Consider the following 20,000-nt stretch of genomic DNA (forward strand, 5'->3'; position numbering starts at 1 on the left):
AAAAATTTAAAATTTTTTTTTTTTTTTTTTTTTTTTTTTTTTTTTTTTTTTTTTTTTTACATTTAACTGCATAATAAAAGACGGAAACTATTTCTAAAAAATAATTACCTAGAATGCTAATTACATATATGCTGTTCATGAAGTAAGTGAAATAAAGTTCAATGCAATTTGATTGGTCCTATTACCTACAGTATTTCTCAAACTAAAACTTTCTAAAAATACGTATGTTGCCTAAACAACCAAATTACATTTTATATAATTGATAAAGCGGTGCAGAAATCAAATAAACTGGATTATATTTGTGAAAGAATAAAATGCTGGTACATCGTGAATACTGCATCATTTTTATAATAATCATCTTTTTTTGTCATTCCTGATGGCCGCTCGGCCTGCGCGCTTGATATTTTGCATCTGCAGCCGCAGTCGTCATTATTATTCAGTAGATGCACTGTTTGGCACAAGGACAAAAAAAAAAAAAAGTTTACATAATTTATTCAAAGCCGTCGCGTCTGTCTGAAAAATGGCAGGCGGCCTTTTAACTAAATAGACACACTTCGGCCCGCGCATAAAACAAGAGAAAACTTTATTGGTGTACGACTGCTCGACGACTGGTAGAATTCATTAAAGTTCAGATGAACTGGACTGGATTTGATGTGGCGAATCGTTCAGTGCCGTCGCTTTCGCTCGTCTCAGAAAGTTCACGCTTGTGCCGCGGTATTCAAATGGCTTCTGTGTGTGGAGAGTGTCGTCCAGTGCAATGATAAAACGAATGTTTTTCGACTGAAAAAGCAATAGAGGAGTGCACATATTAATTTGAGTCTGCTGCTCCATTGAGGTTCAGCTGTACAGCCGCTGCGATTACCATAATGGGACCTTATGACCACGCACTGTCAATCAAAATGCAGCATTATCAATTTTTGTGGAAGGAAAAAAAATAAAATATCCATCCTTCCACAAGCTAAGATCAGTAAATAAGTCTTAAAATCTTCGCCTAAACTCGAATCAGCTCGACTGCAAGATTTTGCCTCCGGCAGAGTGAAATGGGCTTTCAAAGTCCTAAAACAGACATTTCCCGAAGGGAGAGGCGCATAAAACTGCTCCCCGACCATTCAGGTGTGTCCACAGAAATGTGTTGCCGTTAATCTGTTTTTTTTTTTTCATAATCGCCGCCGGTGATTTCAGCCACCTCGGCGGATTTCCCAATGGAACAATGTCCAACATATCCGGTTGCGGTGTGACACAATGCCAAACAATCCTCCGGTTTTCCGCTTTGAAAAGTGCAAAACTGGCTTCCGTGGCGACCAAGCCCTTGAAATTTGAGTGACAACACCTCCTTGCGTCTTTCTAGGTCAGGTCAGGCCAAAAGAGAAGTACCTACCTTGCTGCCTCATTCTGTTTATTTCTATTGTGCGATCAAACTGTCACGCTGCACAATAGTAATGTAATTATGAGCAACTTGACGAGAGTAGTAATCACATAAATTACAGGACACGTCCAATGTGCGAGAATGCTGTGGAATCTTTTTTTCCCCGACTGCCGGTTAGGGTCAGGGACATTGACAGAAGGGCCGATACAGAATCTGCAGTCATTTGGACTCTGCATTGGTCTATCATGGTGACGAGGGAGCTGAGCCAAAAGGCGAAACTCTTGTGTTATCGGTCGATTTACGTCCCCACCCCTCACCTGTAATCACAAGCTTTTAGGTCGTGACTGAATGAACAACATCTCGGATCCAAGTGGTCGAAATGAGTTTTGTCCTGGCTCTCCTTTCGTGATAGTGTGAGAATCTATGTCCTCTGGGAGGGACTCAGAGTACAGCTGCTGCTCCTCCGCATCGAGAGGAGCTGGATCAGGTGGCGCTGGCATCTGGTTAGGATCCCTCTGGAGGCCTCCCTGGTGAAGTGTTGCAGGAGTGTCCCATTGGGGGGAGACTCCGGGATGACACAGGACACACAAGATCGGCTCTGAATATTTCTCAATTGATATTTGTGTCCGTTCTTATGTCCTTGTGACCTTATGAAATGTCATCAGTCGCTGCGCAAGTCCTGTTCCAAAAGTACACATAAACCGAGAATGCACAGAATGCCCCGATGTTGTTCTTGGCTTCTAGCTTAAACCATACATGCGTCGGGAGCTGGATAAAATGGCCACGGGGGAGGGAAGTCTGGGCTTCTCTGCTTAGATTGTTGCCCCGATGACCAGACCCTGGGTCAAAACATGCATGGATTGATTTTTTTACCGCGATCCTATGAATTTCGAAGGTAAAAACTGCTTCAAAGTGGCAAACTTTCCGTGGAGCTTCTTGAGATATCGACTCATGATAGATATAGAGATATAGAGACGGTGCCGTTGTTAAATCCAGCTTCTTTCATCTTAGGTCAGCTGGCTCAAGTCAAACCTCTCCTTTCTCATGAGCACTTTGAAACAGTAATTCATGCCGTCGTCACATCCCGGCTGGATTACTGTAAAGCACTTTACTTTGGAGTCAGCCAATCCTCCATTAAGCGTCTCCAGTTGGTCCAGAATGCTGCTGCTCACCTCTTGACTGGTACTCGTAAGAGGGAGCACATAATTGCAACTCTGGCATCCATTCACTGGATCCCTATACATTTTAAGAGTTCTTTTTAAGATCCTATGATTTGTTTTCAAACCTTTAATTGGCCTTGCTACACCTTACCTCACCGAGCTCCCCCGCCCCTTCACATCTGCCCACCTGCCCGGCGCCTTAAGTCTGCGGACCAGACATTATTAGAGGTGCCAAGGACTAAGCGGAGGCTCAGAGGGGACCCAGCCTTTTCCGTTATTGGTCCCTCTCTTTGGATTGACGTCCAATTGAGCGTTCAGCAAGGCCCCTCACTGCCCATTTTTAAAACCCGTCTCAAAACGCATTTGTATTCTTTGGCTTTTGACTCAGCATGACTTAGACCTGATTTTTATTTTTATTGTTTTTGTGCTTTCTACTGTCTTCGTTGTTATTTTATTTTTTATTGCTATATATATATATATATTTGCTCCATGTACAGCACTTTGTATACGGCGGTGGTTGTTTAAAAGTGCTCTAGAAATACAGTTGAGTTGAGTTGAGTTGAGTTGAGATTTGCATGTAGCTCAGCAAAACTGGATTTGGGCACTGATTTTTTTTTTTCTTTCTATTTTGAGAACGACAAAAAAAATGAAACAATTTGGAAAGGGGACAACACACTCATTCGTGGGTGCCAAAGTCTCAGCGCAGAGACCTGTCTCATCAAGCTACTGGCACTGGATTCCCTGGACCAGTTGGTTTGGACATGGGCGGGGGGAGTTGGCGGTGGCGTGGGCCGTGGCGGGGCGGGGCGGGGCGGGGTTTCTCTGATGGACATCCAACACACACAGCTGACTCCTCAGGCTGGTGAGTAGAATAACATCATCTGCGCAAAGGCATCACTGATGGCACTCATATTTCCAGGCAAATATGTCCACTGGGAGTGGAAGGAACTGTAGAGACAAATTCAGAATGGATACTTTGGCGACTCGTCGGCAGACAATTTGAAAAAAAAAAAAGCCTCTCTCCACGAGAATAATGATAGCCACGTCTCATTAAGGGATGAATTAAAGCCCATCCCGCTAAAAGTCTGTTACCATCTCCAAAGTTGAGCGGCGCCATCAAGTGTGATGGATCCTCCCGCAACGAGATTGGAAAATGAGTGATGGGTCACAGCCGTCGGGGGAAGCGGGGGACCCAAGCGGCATCAATTGGGGAACTTGTTTTGAGTCAATTTATCGCTGGGATGACTGCACGTCAGAGCTGAAGAACAAAAGACTACCGGGAAGCTCGTAGGACTAGGACGTTTTTAACATTTATTTATTTAACCTTTATTATTCCAGGGAAGCCAAATTAAGAAAGGAGTCTCACGACGACCTGGCGGCACACAGCGGAATTAAACAAAGCAAAAATCAAAACAAATGCAAATACTGACAACAAACTGTAGAGTGTGGCACAGTGTAGTTACATAATTCATTAATAATACATAATCCATACTGTGCTCCCCTTACAGGAGCTTAGTCTGGGGCTAGTTTTTTTTTTCCCCCCTCCTCCGCTTTCGTTTCTTTCTTTTCTTTTGCACAAACGGGGTTCTGTAAAAAGTGACCTGGTGGATTCCTGTTCCATGTTCTCTTGTCTCTTGGATGGGTTGTGTCTGTTCCATTTCGTTGCACTTTTGTGGTGCAGTGGCGGCGGTATGCACGGTGAGTAGTGAGTGAAGATGTGCTTGGGGGGTTGGCAACAACTGTCGAATAGATAAACATGAACCAGTGAATTTGTCCGCGTGAGTAACATTGACCAAAGGGCCTGCTTGGTCCCGCATGACAACGTTTTCCATAATTACGTTTCATTCATTAATTGCACAGCTTCTCAGTTTAGCTTCAGCTCGATCGCCATTCACATGCAATTCCTGCAGAAATTGCATTCTTTTGTTGATTGATCAATTTGGCCACACTCTCACTGTAATGAACGCCTGCACCTTTCTGAGAGGGTTGAGGCCATTAGCGCCTCCCTCGCTTCGAGTGGGCCCAACAGTTGTTTGTGGAACAAGTGGACGAGTAGGATGGCACCGGAGTACAATTAGGGAGTTGGACCGAGGACTGCGTTGGTGATGGCGCCACTCGGCGTGGAAGAGAATGTGCTGTGGTGCGCCGTATATATCCCCCTCTCGGGCAAGATTACGTTTCTTCTTCTTTCCGGTCTAATCCCTCAGCCCTCGTTTGTATCAATCCAAATCCTTTACTCTAATCCATGTTGTGCATTTTTAATGGCGGCGACTGTAACAGAAGGGCCTAATTCGGCTCTCTCTTTGAGCCTGGGGCCAGTGCGGCTTTCGATTACTGCGCAGGAGAAGTGCTTTTACCAAGGCTTCTCTGTGGAGTGTTTTTTTTTTTTTTAACAAATAGTCAAGTCATTGCAATGAATTTTGATTCACATATGTCGTTACATTTTACCACCAAAAAAATTCATTAATCAACATCTAACGTTTCAGCCATGAAATAAATGATTGAGATATGATTTTATTTCTTTCATTTCAGTCATTCTTTTCAATTGATTTAAATCTGGACCCAACTCTAAAATAAATCAGTTTGATGAACTTAATGAATGTTCAAAACACATCAGATATTTAACCGGACAAATTACCACATTACTTCATATTTCATTGACTTTGAACCATTCTTCCTCCTCCACGAAACAATTGATTTAAGTAAAAATAAATAAATAAATAAAATAAATACATACAGTGGTTAGGCCGTATACACCAATTAAAAGAATGGTATAAAATAAACGAATAAATTAACTTTTCTGAACTAAATACATCAAAATGCTGATGTCCCTACATTTTAAAACATGATTGGATGAATTAACATATCCCTCACGTACAAGGTATGTCCTCGATTTCTTTTCTTGGATTCTGGCACAAGAAAAAGTCCCAAAAATACATTATATTTAAAAAAAAAAAGTACATAAAACATTGAAATGAATTCTTTACACATCTTCCTTGGATGTACAGTAATCCCTGGTTTATCGCGGTTAATGGCGACCAAAACCACCCGCGATAAAACGAAAATCCGCAAAGTAGCGACCAGTTAACATATACAGTACAGGTAAAAAAAAAAAAAATTAAAAATTATTATTATTATTATTTTTTTAAGTCCGCAAAAAGTCTGCAAACGGTCCGCGAGAAGCTGCGAAACAACAGCGAGTCACACAGAGCAACATATACAGTACTGTACTCCATGCATATTAAAAAAAAAAAAAAATGTTTGAAAAAATCCGTGATGCACTGAAGCCGTGATAAACGAACCGCGAAGTAGCGAGGGATCACTGTATAAATAAATAAATAAATATCAATTTTCTCTAATTAAACTGCTGCTATGAGTAAAAAAATGTGCTGTGCAAAAAAAAAAAAAAAAAAACAACTGAAAAAAATCCTGCTGTGTCCTGCTTACAGTAAATAGAAGACACTGGTTGACAGCGGTATAAAAAAAAAAAAAAAAAAAAAAAAAAAAGACTTGCTCAGGATTCAAGGAGCAAAGCCATCTATCATCGGCTATTTGAGGTCTGGCTCGGATCAGGCACCTCGAGACCGGCGGCGATGATTCTTTTTGTTCTTGAAGCCCTGAGAGCATTTGCCTCGACAAGAGAGGCGTCTGTTGCTCTCTTTGTTCCGAGACGTACCCCGTGAGGATGTTTGCCCAGGCCAATCAAACTCCATTCACTTCTCGTCGGAGGACTGCCTGATGACGGCGCGCACTCGACACTCGCATGCTTGGCGGACGCCTCCTCCCTGCGGCTTGGGGAACCCCCCCCACTCCATTAAAGACGATTATCTGTTGCATGTTCTGAAGGAGGGCCTTTGGGAAAAGTGTTAGCAATCAGGAAGGCCTCAGTTGATTTTTTTTTTTTTTTTGCGTCATCTCTTTTTAGCTCACCCAGAGCCACGAGATTGCAGAAGGTTCATCTGAAAAGTTAGACAAATTGTGGTGTGGGAACCTCTTTCATGACTCATTCACCGACAGCCGGTTTTCAAAGCAGAGTTCCACATGTTGCCAGCCGTTTTAGAGCATTATGGCTGGTCTTTCAAGACCCACAGAGTATAATAAGATAAGATAAGAAAACAAACATCCTAATTGACGTGACAAGCTGAGATCACGCAGCAAAGGCTTCTCTTCTACTCAAAAGCTGTGCTGATCTCAAATCCAAAACGATCCAATGCCGCCATCTACAGGGATCTGTTTGCCATTGCTGACCAACCTGAATTTTCAGCAACAAGCTGGGCGAGGCCCTCTTCCGCACTGATGAACGTACGTGACAAATTTATACATCAGATGCAGTCGATGCTTGGAATCTGGTTGACGAATAAGAATGGCCACGGCAGTGAATGCGTTAAAATTTTGAGAAAAACATCTGAATTTTTTTCTCACCTTGACTCACGAGATTACGGATTCCCAAACTGTTGTGTATGTGTTTTTTTTTTTTTTTTTTAATTTTTAGAATTTTGTCTAAAATACAAAATTGATTCTGAAGATGCTTTGTTTCGACGTTGTTTCCGAGTTGTCGGGGAGAGGTGGTGTGTCACCTGTTTTCCTCAACTGCAGCTGTGAGACTCCCAATACGCTCTGCTTTGACGGGGTATGCGTCGGGGGCGCGGCGCGCCATCTCCGTCCGGGCCGTTGAAAGGGTGCGTGGCTTAAAATGTTTGGGAAATGCCATCGAAATGAATCTTCTCTGTTTTTGTTTATTTTGTTGTTTTGAGGCCCTCCAAAAAAAGTCCCAGAGAGCAGATGGAAGGTGTTATTAACGTGGTAATCACTTCTGGATTGAGTGTATCGCCTCGCGGAGGACGCTGTGCAATTCCTGTTTTCAAGATTTCATTAGATTTTGTGCACGGCATCAGATAATGATATTGAAATGCAACGCGCTGTTGGGATCAGTGCTATTGACATTGGTGGAGTGAGGATGCGGACGCCGAGCTGAAATTGATGTTTTTGTGTGTGCGCGTGTGTGTGCGGGCATATTTGTGTGTTTGTGTCTCGTTGTTTTTTTTTTCCTCCTCCTCCTTAAATCTGACTGGGAATGAAGTGGGAAATTATGCATGTGGTGTTAGTCAGGAGGAAATTGAGACCTGAAGTCAAATACAAGTAAGCCTACAAAAGAAAGAAGTGTGAAACTTAACTTTGGAAAGAGCGAAAGAGCCTTCTGTTGCGTCTAAGTCACTTTGGAGCCACTGGGAAATTCAGTCTGTTCCAGAGCTGAGCGATAACTCGGTAAAGCTGCCTTGTTTATACTTGAAGAAACTTACGGGAGGCAGTCTTGTAGTCGAGACTTGCTTGTCAGGTTCCAATTAGTCCAGCTAGTAACGCTGGCGCAACGAAAAAAAGTCAAATTCGCTATGTTCTAGAGTAATGGGCTGATCAGAATGACAATGCTAAGTTCCTACCATACAAAGCTTTTAAGCGGGCGGGCAAGGATTATCATCTAGACTTGCTTGTCAGGTTTTAAGTGGTCCATTAAAGGGACTCTGGAGCTATGGAGAAAAGACTGAATTCACCCCGTGCCTGAGCAGAACGAAAACCATGGCAAGAAACTATTTTAGTGGGCAGTGTTTTGGTGTAGACTTGTCGGATTTTGAGCGGTCTAAGTGACTCTGCCGCAATGCAAAAAAAGTCACATTTATCCCAGTTTCAGCAACGGCGTTTCAACGAGTGACGTTTCAAGCGGGCTCCTTGCTGACGGACTTTACCGTGCCTCAAGAATTACATGACAGTCGTCCCGATAAAGGTTCGGTCATGTTTTGCCAGGCCGATCATCCATCATCCCAACGACCCCGCCAATGCCGCCGACCCCATTCGCGTAAAAACCGCTCGCGTCGGCACAACGGCTATGCAATATATTGACGGTAAAATCCATACGTGTTGAGGTCACAAGGGTTTTTACGATCCGAACAAACCCGAACGCCTCCGTTGTGGACAGAGCATGCCAATTTGCTCTGGTGCCTGACCAATGGCGTGTTGCCGTGGTAACCAGGTCCACCTTGAGTCAATCTGCTGTGCGATAATCCCCGCTGTGCATCTTGTCATTTTATACGTGTCATTTCCTCTCATGAATCAGGTTGTGCTCAGGAGGGGAGAGTTGGGTTGCGGGGGGGGGCTTCGGGCCGTCCCATTACTTAAGCCGAGCCATCAGTCACACTCAAGAGGCTGATCATGGAGTACCAGTCGGCGAGCGCGCGGGCTAAAGTTAGCGCTATTATCTGCCTGTCAGTGGCTGACTACGTTGGGGTCCCTCGCGGGGAGCCAATTGTGCGAGTGGATGCCTTGCCGTGCGCGTTGTCAAGCTTCAGGGATGTCACGGCCTATTCATCTTCAGCTTTCCAATACATTCAACCTTCACCTCGTTGCCACAGAACCCCCCCCCCCCATCCATTCAGTCCTATTTGACTATTTTTGTGCTCTGTATCGCCCTATGAATGAAAGCCTGGTGGTAAACTTTTCAAGATAAAGCAAAAGGTCTTTGATTGTAATTGATAGTGGTGGAAGTGTCATGATTCTGTTTGTGACCAACAGGTGGCACTGTAGGGCTCTCCCTGCAGCTGCACACCTGTTGGTCATTATGGAATTATTGCTTTAAAAGGACTCCCGGCACAACCACTCGGTGTCAGGTCATTGTTTGCTGCTGTCAGGTTTGTTTCAGTCATGTTTCGGTCACTGATATGTTTTAGCTTCAGTCATGATTTTTGTTTGATACTTTGGACTTTGTTTGTTTTGGATTTAGTTTTCTCTATGTTTTAATACAATTTGTCAAGTACACCCTGCTCCTCCCTCTTGCCTGCTTTTTGGGGTCCTCCACCACCACGCAATGTGACAGGAAGTTAAGAGCTGACCAGATGCTAACGGCTAAGTATGTTACCGTAAATGTAGTCTTTTGCAATACAGTAAACAGTGAGCCCTGCTGCCAAAACTGGAAAATGCAGCGTAATTGATACACTCCCCAAAAGCCCCCAAATGTTTCTAATGACCCATTTTACTAAATTCACTTTAGAATTGATCTTCTGTGTGTATTACTGAGTCAAAAATGGAGTGAAATGGTTCCCAGGAAAGGAATAATTCCTATTTTTATGGCTTGCAAAATGGTGACAAATCCACCCGCATCCTTGCACGGCGGGCACATTTTTTTTAAAAACATCAAATCATCTGGTAGCCACTTTTCTTTTTTTGTGTGTGTGTAAAATAAGATGAGTTTGAATGTTGTGTCCTCTACTATTTCCCCCGCTTCCCAAATCTCATATCTGACCGTCTTGGTTTTAATCACAGAGCGCTGAAGATTTCCCTTGGCGAGTGCTCATCAATCAAAACCTATGAGAACGCTGCCACAGATGAACCTTTCATTACACACCTCATTTGCATAAATGCACACGGCCAGCCTCGCTCCTACGATTGCCCACGCCCATCCAAGATAAGGACGCGGTCATCGGAATGCAATCCCACTTCATTACAATATGTTAGGAGGGTGTGACTCGGAAGACCAAAATGTGTGTGTGTGTGTGTGTGTGTGTGTGTGTGCGCGTGTGTGTGTGCGTGCGTGTAACTGACCCCGTCAGATATCGCTGAGGATTGAGGTAACACGTCTGGGCTTTGGTGTGTTTGTAGCATGGCTGCTCTGGAAATGAAAGCTCTCTTTTGTCCACCGAACATTTGTGTCACACTCAGAGCGCAGTGGCCAACATGTAAATTTGGAGTTGTGTATTTGAATACGCGAAATATATAAGGGAGGAGGTTTTTTTTCTTCTTCATTGACTGCTTTGTTGAGTAGCCAGCTTTTATGGCGCTTGAAAGCAAAAAAAAAAAAAAAAAGGACTCACCAGGCTTTGTTTAAAATCCGTTTTTAAAGTTTAATGCCGGATTTGCCCTGTTGCACAGCAAATTCATAGTCAAGGGTAGAAATGTCTCATTTGTGGTGCTTCTGGAGCAACGAGTGAAGCCAGTTTTACTCAGTTCTCGAGCAATTAGCCAGTGTTGGGTTGCCGTGTGTTCACCTGACAAATCTGAGGCGCTCAGTGTGATCATCTGGTCTGACCTGAACTCGTCAGGTTTCACTTGGTCCATCAAAGTGACCGAATCTTGAGCGTTAAATACCTAAATAGGGTGGTGTGTAAATATCAGAAGGAACGGGAAGGCCAAATGTGCACTGTTTAATAGCAATAAATGTCAGGAAAACAGATGAAAATGACTTTTCCAATCGTGTGTTGTGGTAATGTGGTCTCCTTGATGTTGCTTAGAAGAGTCATCAGTGGACTCGCTAAACATTGGCCAAAGTATCTAAGGGAGTTATCTTAAATCTCCCTCACTAGAGGTACCCTTGAAACGTCAGTGCCGTAATGGATCACACGAGACTCCTTCTGGAATACAAGACACGTTGGCATAGCTGGATGACTAGCTTGTTTGTTTTTTTTTCCCTACTTTTTTTTTTTAACCTCCTCCAAAGCGGTTCTCATAAATATATATTTTATGATGTTCTCACTCGGCGGCTGGTGCCACTTCCCGTACTTGTTTTCATTTATTTAGGGAGCAAATTAAATGCTGTTATAGTCGAGTCTTCTTCAAGTGGCATTTCTCAGCGGACAGCCTGCATTAAACTGCATATACTTGATATCTGAAAAGGACAAGATTCCAATACCCAAAACACATATCCTCAACCTACTGTATACCCTTAACCTAAACCTCCGCCCAATATACCTTAGCTTAATCCTATCTCTAAATTCGGCAACCTGCGGCTCTTGAGCGCCGCCCCAGTGGCTCCCTGGAGCTTTTTCAAAAATGTTTGAAAATGGGAAAAAATGGGGGGGGGGTATATTTTTTGTTTTAATATGATTTCTGTAGCGGGACAAACATGACACAAACATTCTTAACGTTTTCCAATCCTGTAAAAATGTGGAGAATAAATGTTAAATTTCAACATTTCTCTCAACGAAGATTTGCGCCATAGCCTGGTGTATTTATGGGGCGGTTTACCCATCACCCAAACTCTTTTCCACTCTCCCCTAAACCTTGACACTAACTCGAAATCCAAAACCTCCACCCTAAACCCAGTCTTTAAACACTGACCCCAAACCCTAAATTCTCTTTCACTAACCACTCAAACAGCTAATCCCAACCCGAACCGGCTATTCCCCGCTGTTGCTGAAATGGAGTTGCAGAAAGCCTTGATCAAGTGCCTCCTCCAAAGGTCAAACCGTTGCAGGTTTAAGCGCTGCACCTTGGATTCATGATAGCCGCCCTCTTCATAAACCCTTTATTATCTCCAACATAAACAATCTGATTACACTAATCTCAGATTACGGGATAGTCGGGATTAGGATTATAAAATAGTTATGTGCCAGCGCAATCATTGCCCCGACATGTCTCGAGTATATCGAGCGCAGGGGGCAGGGCTAGTGAACCCATTGCCCATGGGCTAATATGAAGCCTCCATCTTTGGGAAAGTACTCTCTTCAATACGGTGGGATTGAGTGTGCCGCCCTTTGCCTTTGCATCACTTTGCGGGGATTATGTCTTTGAAGCAGATCGCGTCTGCGTTTGGATCAGAGAAGTCCCAATCATTGGAGATCATGCGATAATGCCACTAAAGGGGGGTGAGAGCTCATCAGATTATAGACCATCAACCTCATTGTATAAATATGGAAAATTCACATGGAGTGTATGTCAAGAGTTCACTGGAATTCAAAGGATGCATTAAAACGCTTCGTGAATCTTTTTTTACGCTAAACCCCGTCATGCCACAATCATAACACTCTAACTCATAACCAAAATGTTTACCTTCATCAATCTCATACCTCTCTCTGAACCGTCACCCAAACCACCAAAAACTAACTCGAAATTCAAATTAAAGTAAGCTAACATAACGCTTACACCCAACCCTAAACAAAACAACACCTCAGGCTAACGCTACACCGTAACCTAACCCCAACCCTAAATTTGATCCAGCACCGGACAAAAAGGGTTTCATGTTAGGTTTAGGATACGAGGGTTTTGCCCTTTGACCTAACCGAACACTGAACTCCATCGCAACCCTAAACATTAACCGTACTCTAAACCCTTAGCATAACGTAGCCCTCGCTGTCAGTGCAAACCATAACATGACGCTAATCCGTCTGTTGCGGATACAAACAATCCATTTCAACCTGCATTTGTATTTTTTCTCCCCAGGAGGGTTCGGACATCAGCGGGGAGCGGTGCAAGTAGCAGCAAAGAGCGCCCCCGTCGCTCTGCTTTCTGACCTGAAGGCCTGAGTGCTGAACTTCAACGTTAGCAGCGGGCGGTACGAGGGGGAGGCCATGTGGACCGCACGCCTGCTAGTCCTCGCCAGCCTCTTTGCTCCAGCCGCTCTGGGTATGTTCCAATCCGTACTGTTTGAATACTTCAAGGCAAAATTTAGCCACGGGGAAAAAAAAAAAATGAGACCACCATTGTTTCGTCTTGTGTGAGGCAAAATTTAGCCATGGGGGAAAAAAAAATGAGACCACCGTTGTTTCGTCTTGTGTCCATTGTTGGGCGCAATATACTGACCAAAAAAACAGACTGTTTAAGAGTTGAATTCAAGAGCTGATTGAGACATTTTCAAAGGGCCAAAATCGTGAAGTTCTTTCATCAATAACTATGTACAGCCAAACACGGAGCCTTTGGGCATTCTGTGTTTTCTTTTGTGTCACTTGATACCCTTGTAGTGGCAGCGGACATTAAAATGAACAAGAAATCGAAGAAAACATGCCGGTCTCATCTGACTGTGTTCTGAGAGGCTTTCCCACTATTATTCTGCATCCCAAAAAGTGTATTGCCTGAATGCTGAGAGACCAGCAATTTTGCTGTCATTTGAACATAGAAAATCGAATTTGACTGCTGAGAGGAAAAACGTGAACACCCATGCTGCGGTTGTTTGAAAATGGATCGTTTCAATACGGTTCTGAGACACATCGCAAACTTTGCATCACAACAGCACAACAATTCCCGTTGTTGTTTCCCCTCAAAATGTATTTTTTTCGTCACGCTGAGAGACAAGTACTGAATGTGTATTGTCATGATAGAGCAGATGTTCCGCTAGAGAGGGTATTTCATTCCTCCACCTCCCCTGAGAGCTGTGCGCCGGAGAATGCTGGCCTACTTTGGGATCGCTAGTCCTCCTTTTGTACGCAAGAACGGACGCGCATCGGGGCGTGTGTAGGTTAGGGTTACGGGTTTAGGGTTGAGGCCAGTAACATAAGTCAGACAGGGACAAGAGAGAAAAAACAATAAAAAAAAAAAAAAAAACAATTGTCACCAGGTTGAAGCACAGAACTGAAGCATCCAAGCCCTCCCGCCCACTGCTCCCCCGTACCATTGTTTTTGGTCACAGTGAATAACAATAGAAAAATCAATGCGGCAAACAGCAGGCACATTAATCATGTGTTCCTGCGCATGCGAAAGGGCCCGGGATGGATTTGATATTCTTTCCGCCTAATACCGCATGGCACACTTGGAGACGGGAATCGGTCGTAAATGGATCGCGTCCTCCAATTATGAGCAGCCCCTCTTGGTTTCTGTGATAAAACCCGTGTGCTAATATTGGGTGTCAAAATTGTAATGCTGAGGGGTGAGCGTTCACACTAATTGTGACTGCAGAGAGTCACTCATTCACATGAATGGCATTATCTCTAAAAAAAAAAAAATGCACATGAGAAAGCTGATGGTGTGATGCTACAATCATTGGGGGAGAATGCTGAGAAACAACCATTCGCGCTGGCTGCAACTGCAGAGACACTCATTCTCACTTCGGGTTTTGTCTCAAAACATGTTAACATGAATCGTATGAATGCTGAGGGACAACCATTCACAGCAATTGTGAAATGAGGATCCACAAACATACTTAAAATGGTTGTGTACCTCAAAAATATATTGTGAGAATGCTGAGAGACGAATTTTCACTCCAGCCATTGAATGTCAAACGTATCGGGTGAACCCTGAGAGGCAAAAATCCGCACTAGTTGGGAATGCAGAGATAAATGCACACGGATGGTTTTATGCCTCAAAAGATATATTTTGCGAATGCTGAGAAACAAGCGTATGGCATATTGGGAATGCCGGAAGATGACGATTCACACGGATTGTGAATGCAGATAAACAAGCGTTCTCGCTAAGCTGTTGAGCGTCAAAAATGTCGTGTGAATTCTGAGAGAGGAGCATCCACATTCATCGCGAATGCGTGGAGACAAACATTCTCACTGTTCATCTTGAATATTTGAAAATATCTTGTTCATGATTACAACAATTCACTCTCACGCCATTGAGCCTAAAAAAAAAAGCACTGCGACTCTTTGCAGCAGAGGCAGCGCCACATTATATTTGCACCTCAATGCGGTAGCAGTGTGGAAAACAAAAACCGTGAGAATGCTGTGGCAGTGTTGAGACACCTGCGAGACGGTCACTCATACAAATGGTAGCGTGCCTCAGAAACGGATTGTGGAAGTGCTGAGAGATGAGCATTAGTGATCACGCAGTAGCGTTAAAAATGCATTCGGGGAATGCTCAAAGACAAGCAGCCACGCTAATGCTATTGGGTGAGAAAAACACTCCATATTGTGAGAACGCTAAGACGTAGCCATTGAAGCTAACTGTCAAAACTGAGAGACATTCTAATGTGCCTAAAAAAAAAAAAAACTGCTGCGAGAGCAGCTTTCTCACTCACTGATGTTATTCAGGGTCAGATATGCACTGTGAGAATACTGAGACAATTCAGTGATTTTTTTAAAATCTTTTTTTTAAAGACAATTCTTGTCTTCAAAAAGGGGGCGGGGAATAAATGAGTGTGTGTTCTAGAAGACAAGGTGAAGGTCATTAACCATGACACACTTCGGATGAATGCAATTGAACATCAAAATTGTACAGTGAGCGCTCAAAGACAACCATTCACGCGAATGGAATTGCATCTGAAAAATGTATACTTTGAGAATGACTCGAGACAAGCGTTAGCCCTAATATTAATTACCTACTTATCAAGCATCCAATGTGACAAAAAGCAAACTTTCGCATGAACTGCCAGTGCTGAGAAACAGCCGATCACACTGACGTTGTCGTGTATCACATCATATTTTGTCAATACTGAAAGACAGCCATTCACGGCGATGCTATTCAGCGCCCAAAATACGCTCCGGTACTTCTCTCCATCGCGCGGAATAAAGCCATCGTCGAGCATTTAATGACAGTATTTTAGAAAATATTGCCGCGACGACAGGCGTGTAATTCATCCACGTCAGGATGGATTCATCATATGCTAAAATCCGCATGCTGATGTAATAAATGTCACGGCAAGGCCACGCAAAGCGGCAGAGGGGAAAATGTCTGGGCTCGTACAGCCACTGACGGTTTGCCCTTGAAGAGGTGTCACTTGGAGGACGCTCCCTTCTTGACGGGAATTCACTTTAATCCCGCGCCCACTTCAATTGATCCCTTCGGTGACTCACATTTAGAAAATATTTTGGGGGATTACCATTATGGATTTGCAGCCGCAGCCCTGTGGGCTCCCGACAAATAAAAATCTAAAACCGCAAGTCAACGCCAATAAAGATTTTAACCTGGGAGTGATTTATAGTCGGTTCTGCTGTTTTGGTATGCAACGGTGTTTGAATGTGTTATCTTATTCATGTCCATGTGTGAACAATGACAATCCCCAGGCACCGCATACCCACAGACACGATTAACCCGCTCATGACCAAGCCGTGACCAACCTTTCAAGACGACCCCATGATCGAGATCATCAACCCTTTACGGCACAATTTGAGGAATACAGTCTTGTACATGAAAATCCAACTTACCAATCACATCTCCATTTGGCACGCCACCCACAAATCCCTTCTGTTTTTATGCCCTTCTGTAATGGATGCAAAATCAATACCGGCTTGATATTTGGAGTGGGGGAAAAATGGCCCTCGCGGCCCGCGGCATCTGTTGTCACCGCGTTACATCGCCAAATTGCTGTCAGAAGTCGCCCGCCTCGCGCGTTGATTGACAGCAGCGTGGCGGGTGGCAGGGTGGGGTTAAACACCTGCGTGTTTTATAGGCGCCTCGCGTATATATCTTCCCGGATAAATGAATTAGCATCTCCTTGCCGCTGAGAAAGCACTGAGTGATGCCATTTAAATCGCTCCTGCCGCCGGGTATCGGCCCCAGCGGTGTTTAATGAGGACGGGTATCGACGGCGAGGTCAAGCGGCAGCGCCGCGGGCGGAAACGCGAGCGCTACGAGGCGGGCGTTTGTCACGGTGTGCGGACCTACCCAATTTGTGATATTTGTGACTTTTCTCCTCATCAGCGTCGCCACATTTCTATCCTGTGTTTTGCGGCAGTATGTGTGGTGACTAAAAATATTATTTCAGGTGTGATATCTAATACTAACCCACGCATAATATTGTATCATCTGTGGCGATACATAATCAAATATCCAGCATTGATATCATTGCTGTCCAATGATAGCCAAGCATGTGAAAGCGTTCAAACGATTCTAATCACAACAAATTGTGGTGACAGCGGCTTTGGAGAAATAATTATGTTATTATTGTGCGATCATGGCATGCGGTATTTCCATCCTTTCTTTTTGACACTTCACTTGCTGGTTAATTTTCTGCTCGGCGTAAAAGCCTTTGAGAGTCGTGTTGCTCGAGGCCAAATGTAAACATCATTTACTTGGGAGAACAATTTGCCTGAACTGTTTCTCACTTGGAGATAAATAATCCCTCATGCATTATTGAAAAAGCGTACGATTCAAAGACCCTCCTTCTTTCAAAGTACTCTTGCAAATGGGCTACTTCGATTAATAATGCCACAAACCAGCAAGTGGGTGTGACGGGCTCCCATTGGTCTAATCGAATCCGATGAATCACTCGCCGTGGGGGCGGCACCCGTCTGGACGGTTGACGTGTCGAATCAGCTCCCCTGTCTTCCCCCTGCCTTTGTCTTCCATCTTTCTTCCATTAATTCAATGAAGTTGTTACGATGTGTATGCGTACAAACACACACGCACACACAGGCGCGCACATAGGCCCGGTCGACCATATTCTGGAAAGTTGTGAGAATGCCCTATAGCAAAAGCTAAAACTTAGCTCCTCCCCAGCATACGAAGCACATCTCTAAGTCACGATGTATCACTTCAACATAACTTCTTTGACACCAATGATGTACTCTCGTAATAGACATTGTTTGGGCGCCATTTTGCGGGCAATGTGAATACTGGAGTGGGAGTATGCAGGTGATTACCGCGGTAATATTTACATAGCTTTTTACAGTCGCATATCTTCATGCAGAACTTTCAATTTTAGAAATCCAAATGATGGCTGACCTTAACGTCTTCAGGACACATTTCCATGAGAGACAAAATGAAGTGAAGTACAAGACCCCTTATTTTATTACTAATGATGGTCTTCTAAATGTCATTGTTAGTTCCACTTAGTTTCAGGGTTACGTAACTCAGAATCAGCTCTCGATCCTTACCAAAGAAATCAAGAGTCCCCCTTCGAAGAAGGTTATTTAAGGAGAGGTGCATCATTTCGTTTTTGGCACCTGAGGAGTCCTGCCAATCGAGGTGAAGCATCACTACTAGTTGATGTGTCCTTGCGCATCAGGACCATCCATCACAGATGCAATTACACGACAGCTGCTGACTAACCGGGTAATCGTTGACATCTACCGTCGTCGCCAGGGGAGTGCCGCTGATGGTGCCAATGTTGGCAGCCTCCTGCTCTGATGTTTTTTTAATGATCGTGTTGGGATTATGAAGTGTTCTGATTTTCAAATTTGCAGAGCTGGAGAGCTGCGCTGCTTTGGTTTTTTTTTTTTTTTTTTTTTTTTTTTGGGACACACAGTTCTAAAATAGAAATATTATTGAAAAGTCTTGGAGGACTTTAAAAATACTTAAATGGCCCCAAAAAAATAAAAGTTCCCCATACTAGCAAGGAACGTTAAATATTTGGGTTGTTTTGCCAGGGTGGCCCGGTGGTCGGCCGGTTAGCGTGTCGGCCTCACAGTGCAGAGGTGCAGGGTTCGATTCCGGCTCCGGACTTCCTGTGTGGAGTTCTTCCCATGCCCGCGTGGGTTTTCTCCGGGTACCCCGGTTTCCTCCCACTTTCCAAAAACATGTGTGGCAGGTTAATGGGACACTCTAAATTATCCCTAGGAGTGAGTGTGAGTGCGGATGGTTGTCAGTCTATGTGTGCCCTGCGATTGGCTAGCAACCAGTTGCATACTGCCTGAAAACAGCTGGGATAGGCTCCAGCATGCCCGCGACCCTTGTGAGGAGAACCGGATTAGAAAATGGATGGAGGATGGTTATTTTGCCACAGGAGATGGACCAAATGTGGTTCATAGAAAAAGTTTTTGTTTTCATTCCACAATGATCCAAAATTCAGCCTTTGCAATAATAGAACATTTCTTTGCGTGATACTCAGAGAAGCTTCTAATATTCTGGTTGTTTAGTGACAGATGCAGTTCTGAATACTGTTCTTCAAAAAAAAAAAAAAAAGACGACGACAACCATCCAAAAACTGTACAGCATTGTACTCAGAGGTGCCTCTTTTCGCATTTTAAAAATGTCCACTTTTTTTTCTTTCTCAAAAAAACAAACAAAAAAAATCAACAACTCAAATTGGTGGCTTAAATTCACGTCAGATAATTGAAGGCTTTCATCACCCCACCCCAACACCAAATGAATCCAATTATTGTTGAACCACTTTGTTTCCAATGGCGGGAGCACTTTGCTGCCTTTTGGGAATGATGACTAAAACAAAATGAAATGACACCCTAATGAGCACCTCCTAAGCGTAAGTGTGTGCATGCGTGAAGACAAGCGTTGCTAATGAAACCCTTTGCACAATGTCACTTGTCCACTTCAGTAACTTGGAACAGGGAGGATGGGCTGAGCCACATGCTGCTTCACCATATCTTTTTGTTCATCCCCCGCAGCCTTCAGCCGCGCGCCCATCCCCATGGCGGTGGTGCGTCGGGAGCTGTCGTGCGAAGGCTACCCCATCGAGCTGCGCTGCCCGGGCACTGACGTCATCATGATCGAGAGCGCCAACTACGGGCGCACTGACGACAAGATCTGCGATGCCGACCCGGCGCAGATGGAGAACACCAGATGCTACCTGCCGGACGCCTACAAGATCATGTCGCAAAGGTAAAAGCGCCTTTTCTTCGGAATCTCCACTGCGGATCTGATTGGTCGCTCGATGTGATCAATTTTGTATCATACGCTGATGAAGAAATAACAACACACAGGCCTTAATGTCCAAATTGCTGGCAACAAAAGTGAGTACACCCCAGAAATGTCCAAAAAGTGAAAATGTCCATCGTCGACATTTTGTCAACCAGTGTCATGCCACTCATTTCCATTACAACACCTTTGGTGGAAATGGGGAACAGGTGTGTTACATTTGGTGTTATTCATGGATTGTTAAC

At 44.1% G+C, this 20,000-nt stretch overlaps 1 protein-coding gene across 7 annotated transcripts in view; it reads left to right on the forward strand.

Annotated features, from left to right (window-relative positions):
• LOC109520362 (adhesion G protein-coupled receptor L3) overlaps positions 1-20,000 on the forward strand; it is a 105,852-nt gene that overhangs the window by 9,670 nt on the left and 76,182 nt on the right. For all 7 annotated transcript variants that reach the window (XM_019877526.1, XM_019877527.1, XM_019877521.1 and 4 more), the window contains 2 exons: positions 12,730-12,912; positions 19,506-19,719. In XM_019877526.1, the coding sequence (XP_019733085.1) occupies positions 12,858-12,912; positions 19,506-19,719 (269 nt within the window). In that variant the 5' untranslated portion in view covers positions 12,730-12,857. The remainder of the gene's footprint in view (positions 1-12,729; positions 12,913-19,505; positions 19,720-20,000) is intronic.

This window comes from Hippocampus comes, unplaced genomic scaffold (genome assembly GCF_001891065.2).
Source record: "Hippocampus comes isolate QL1 unplaced genomic scaffold, H_comes_QL1_v1.1 scaffold143, whole genome shotgun sequence".
Taxonomy (NCBI): domain Eukaryota; kingdom Metazoa; phylum Chordata; class Actinopteri; order Syngnathiformes; family Syngnathidae; genus Hippocampus; species Hippocampus comes.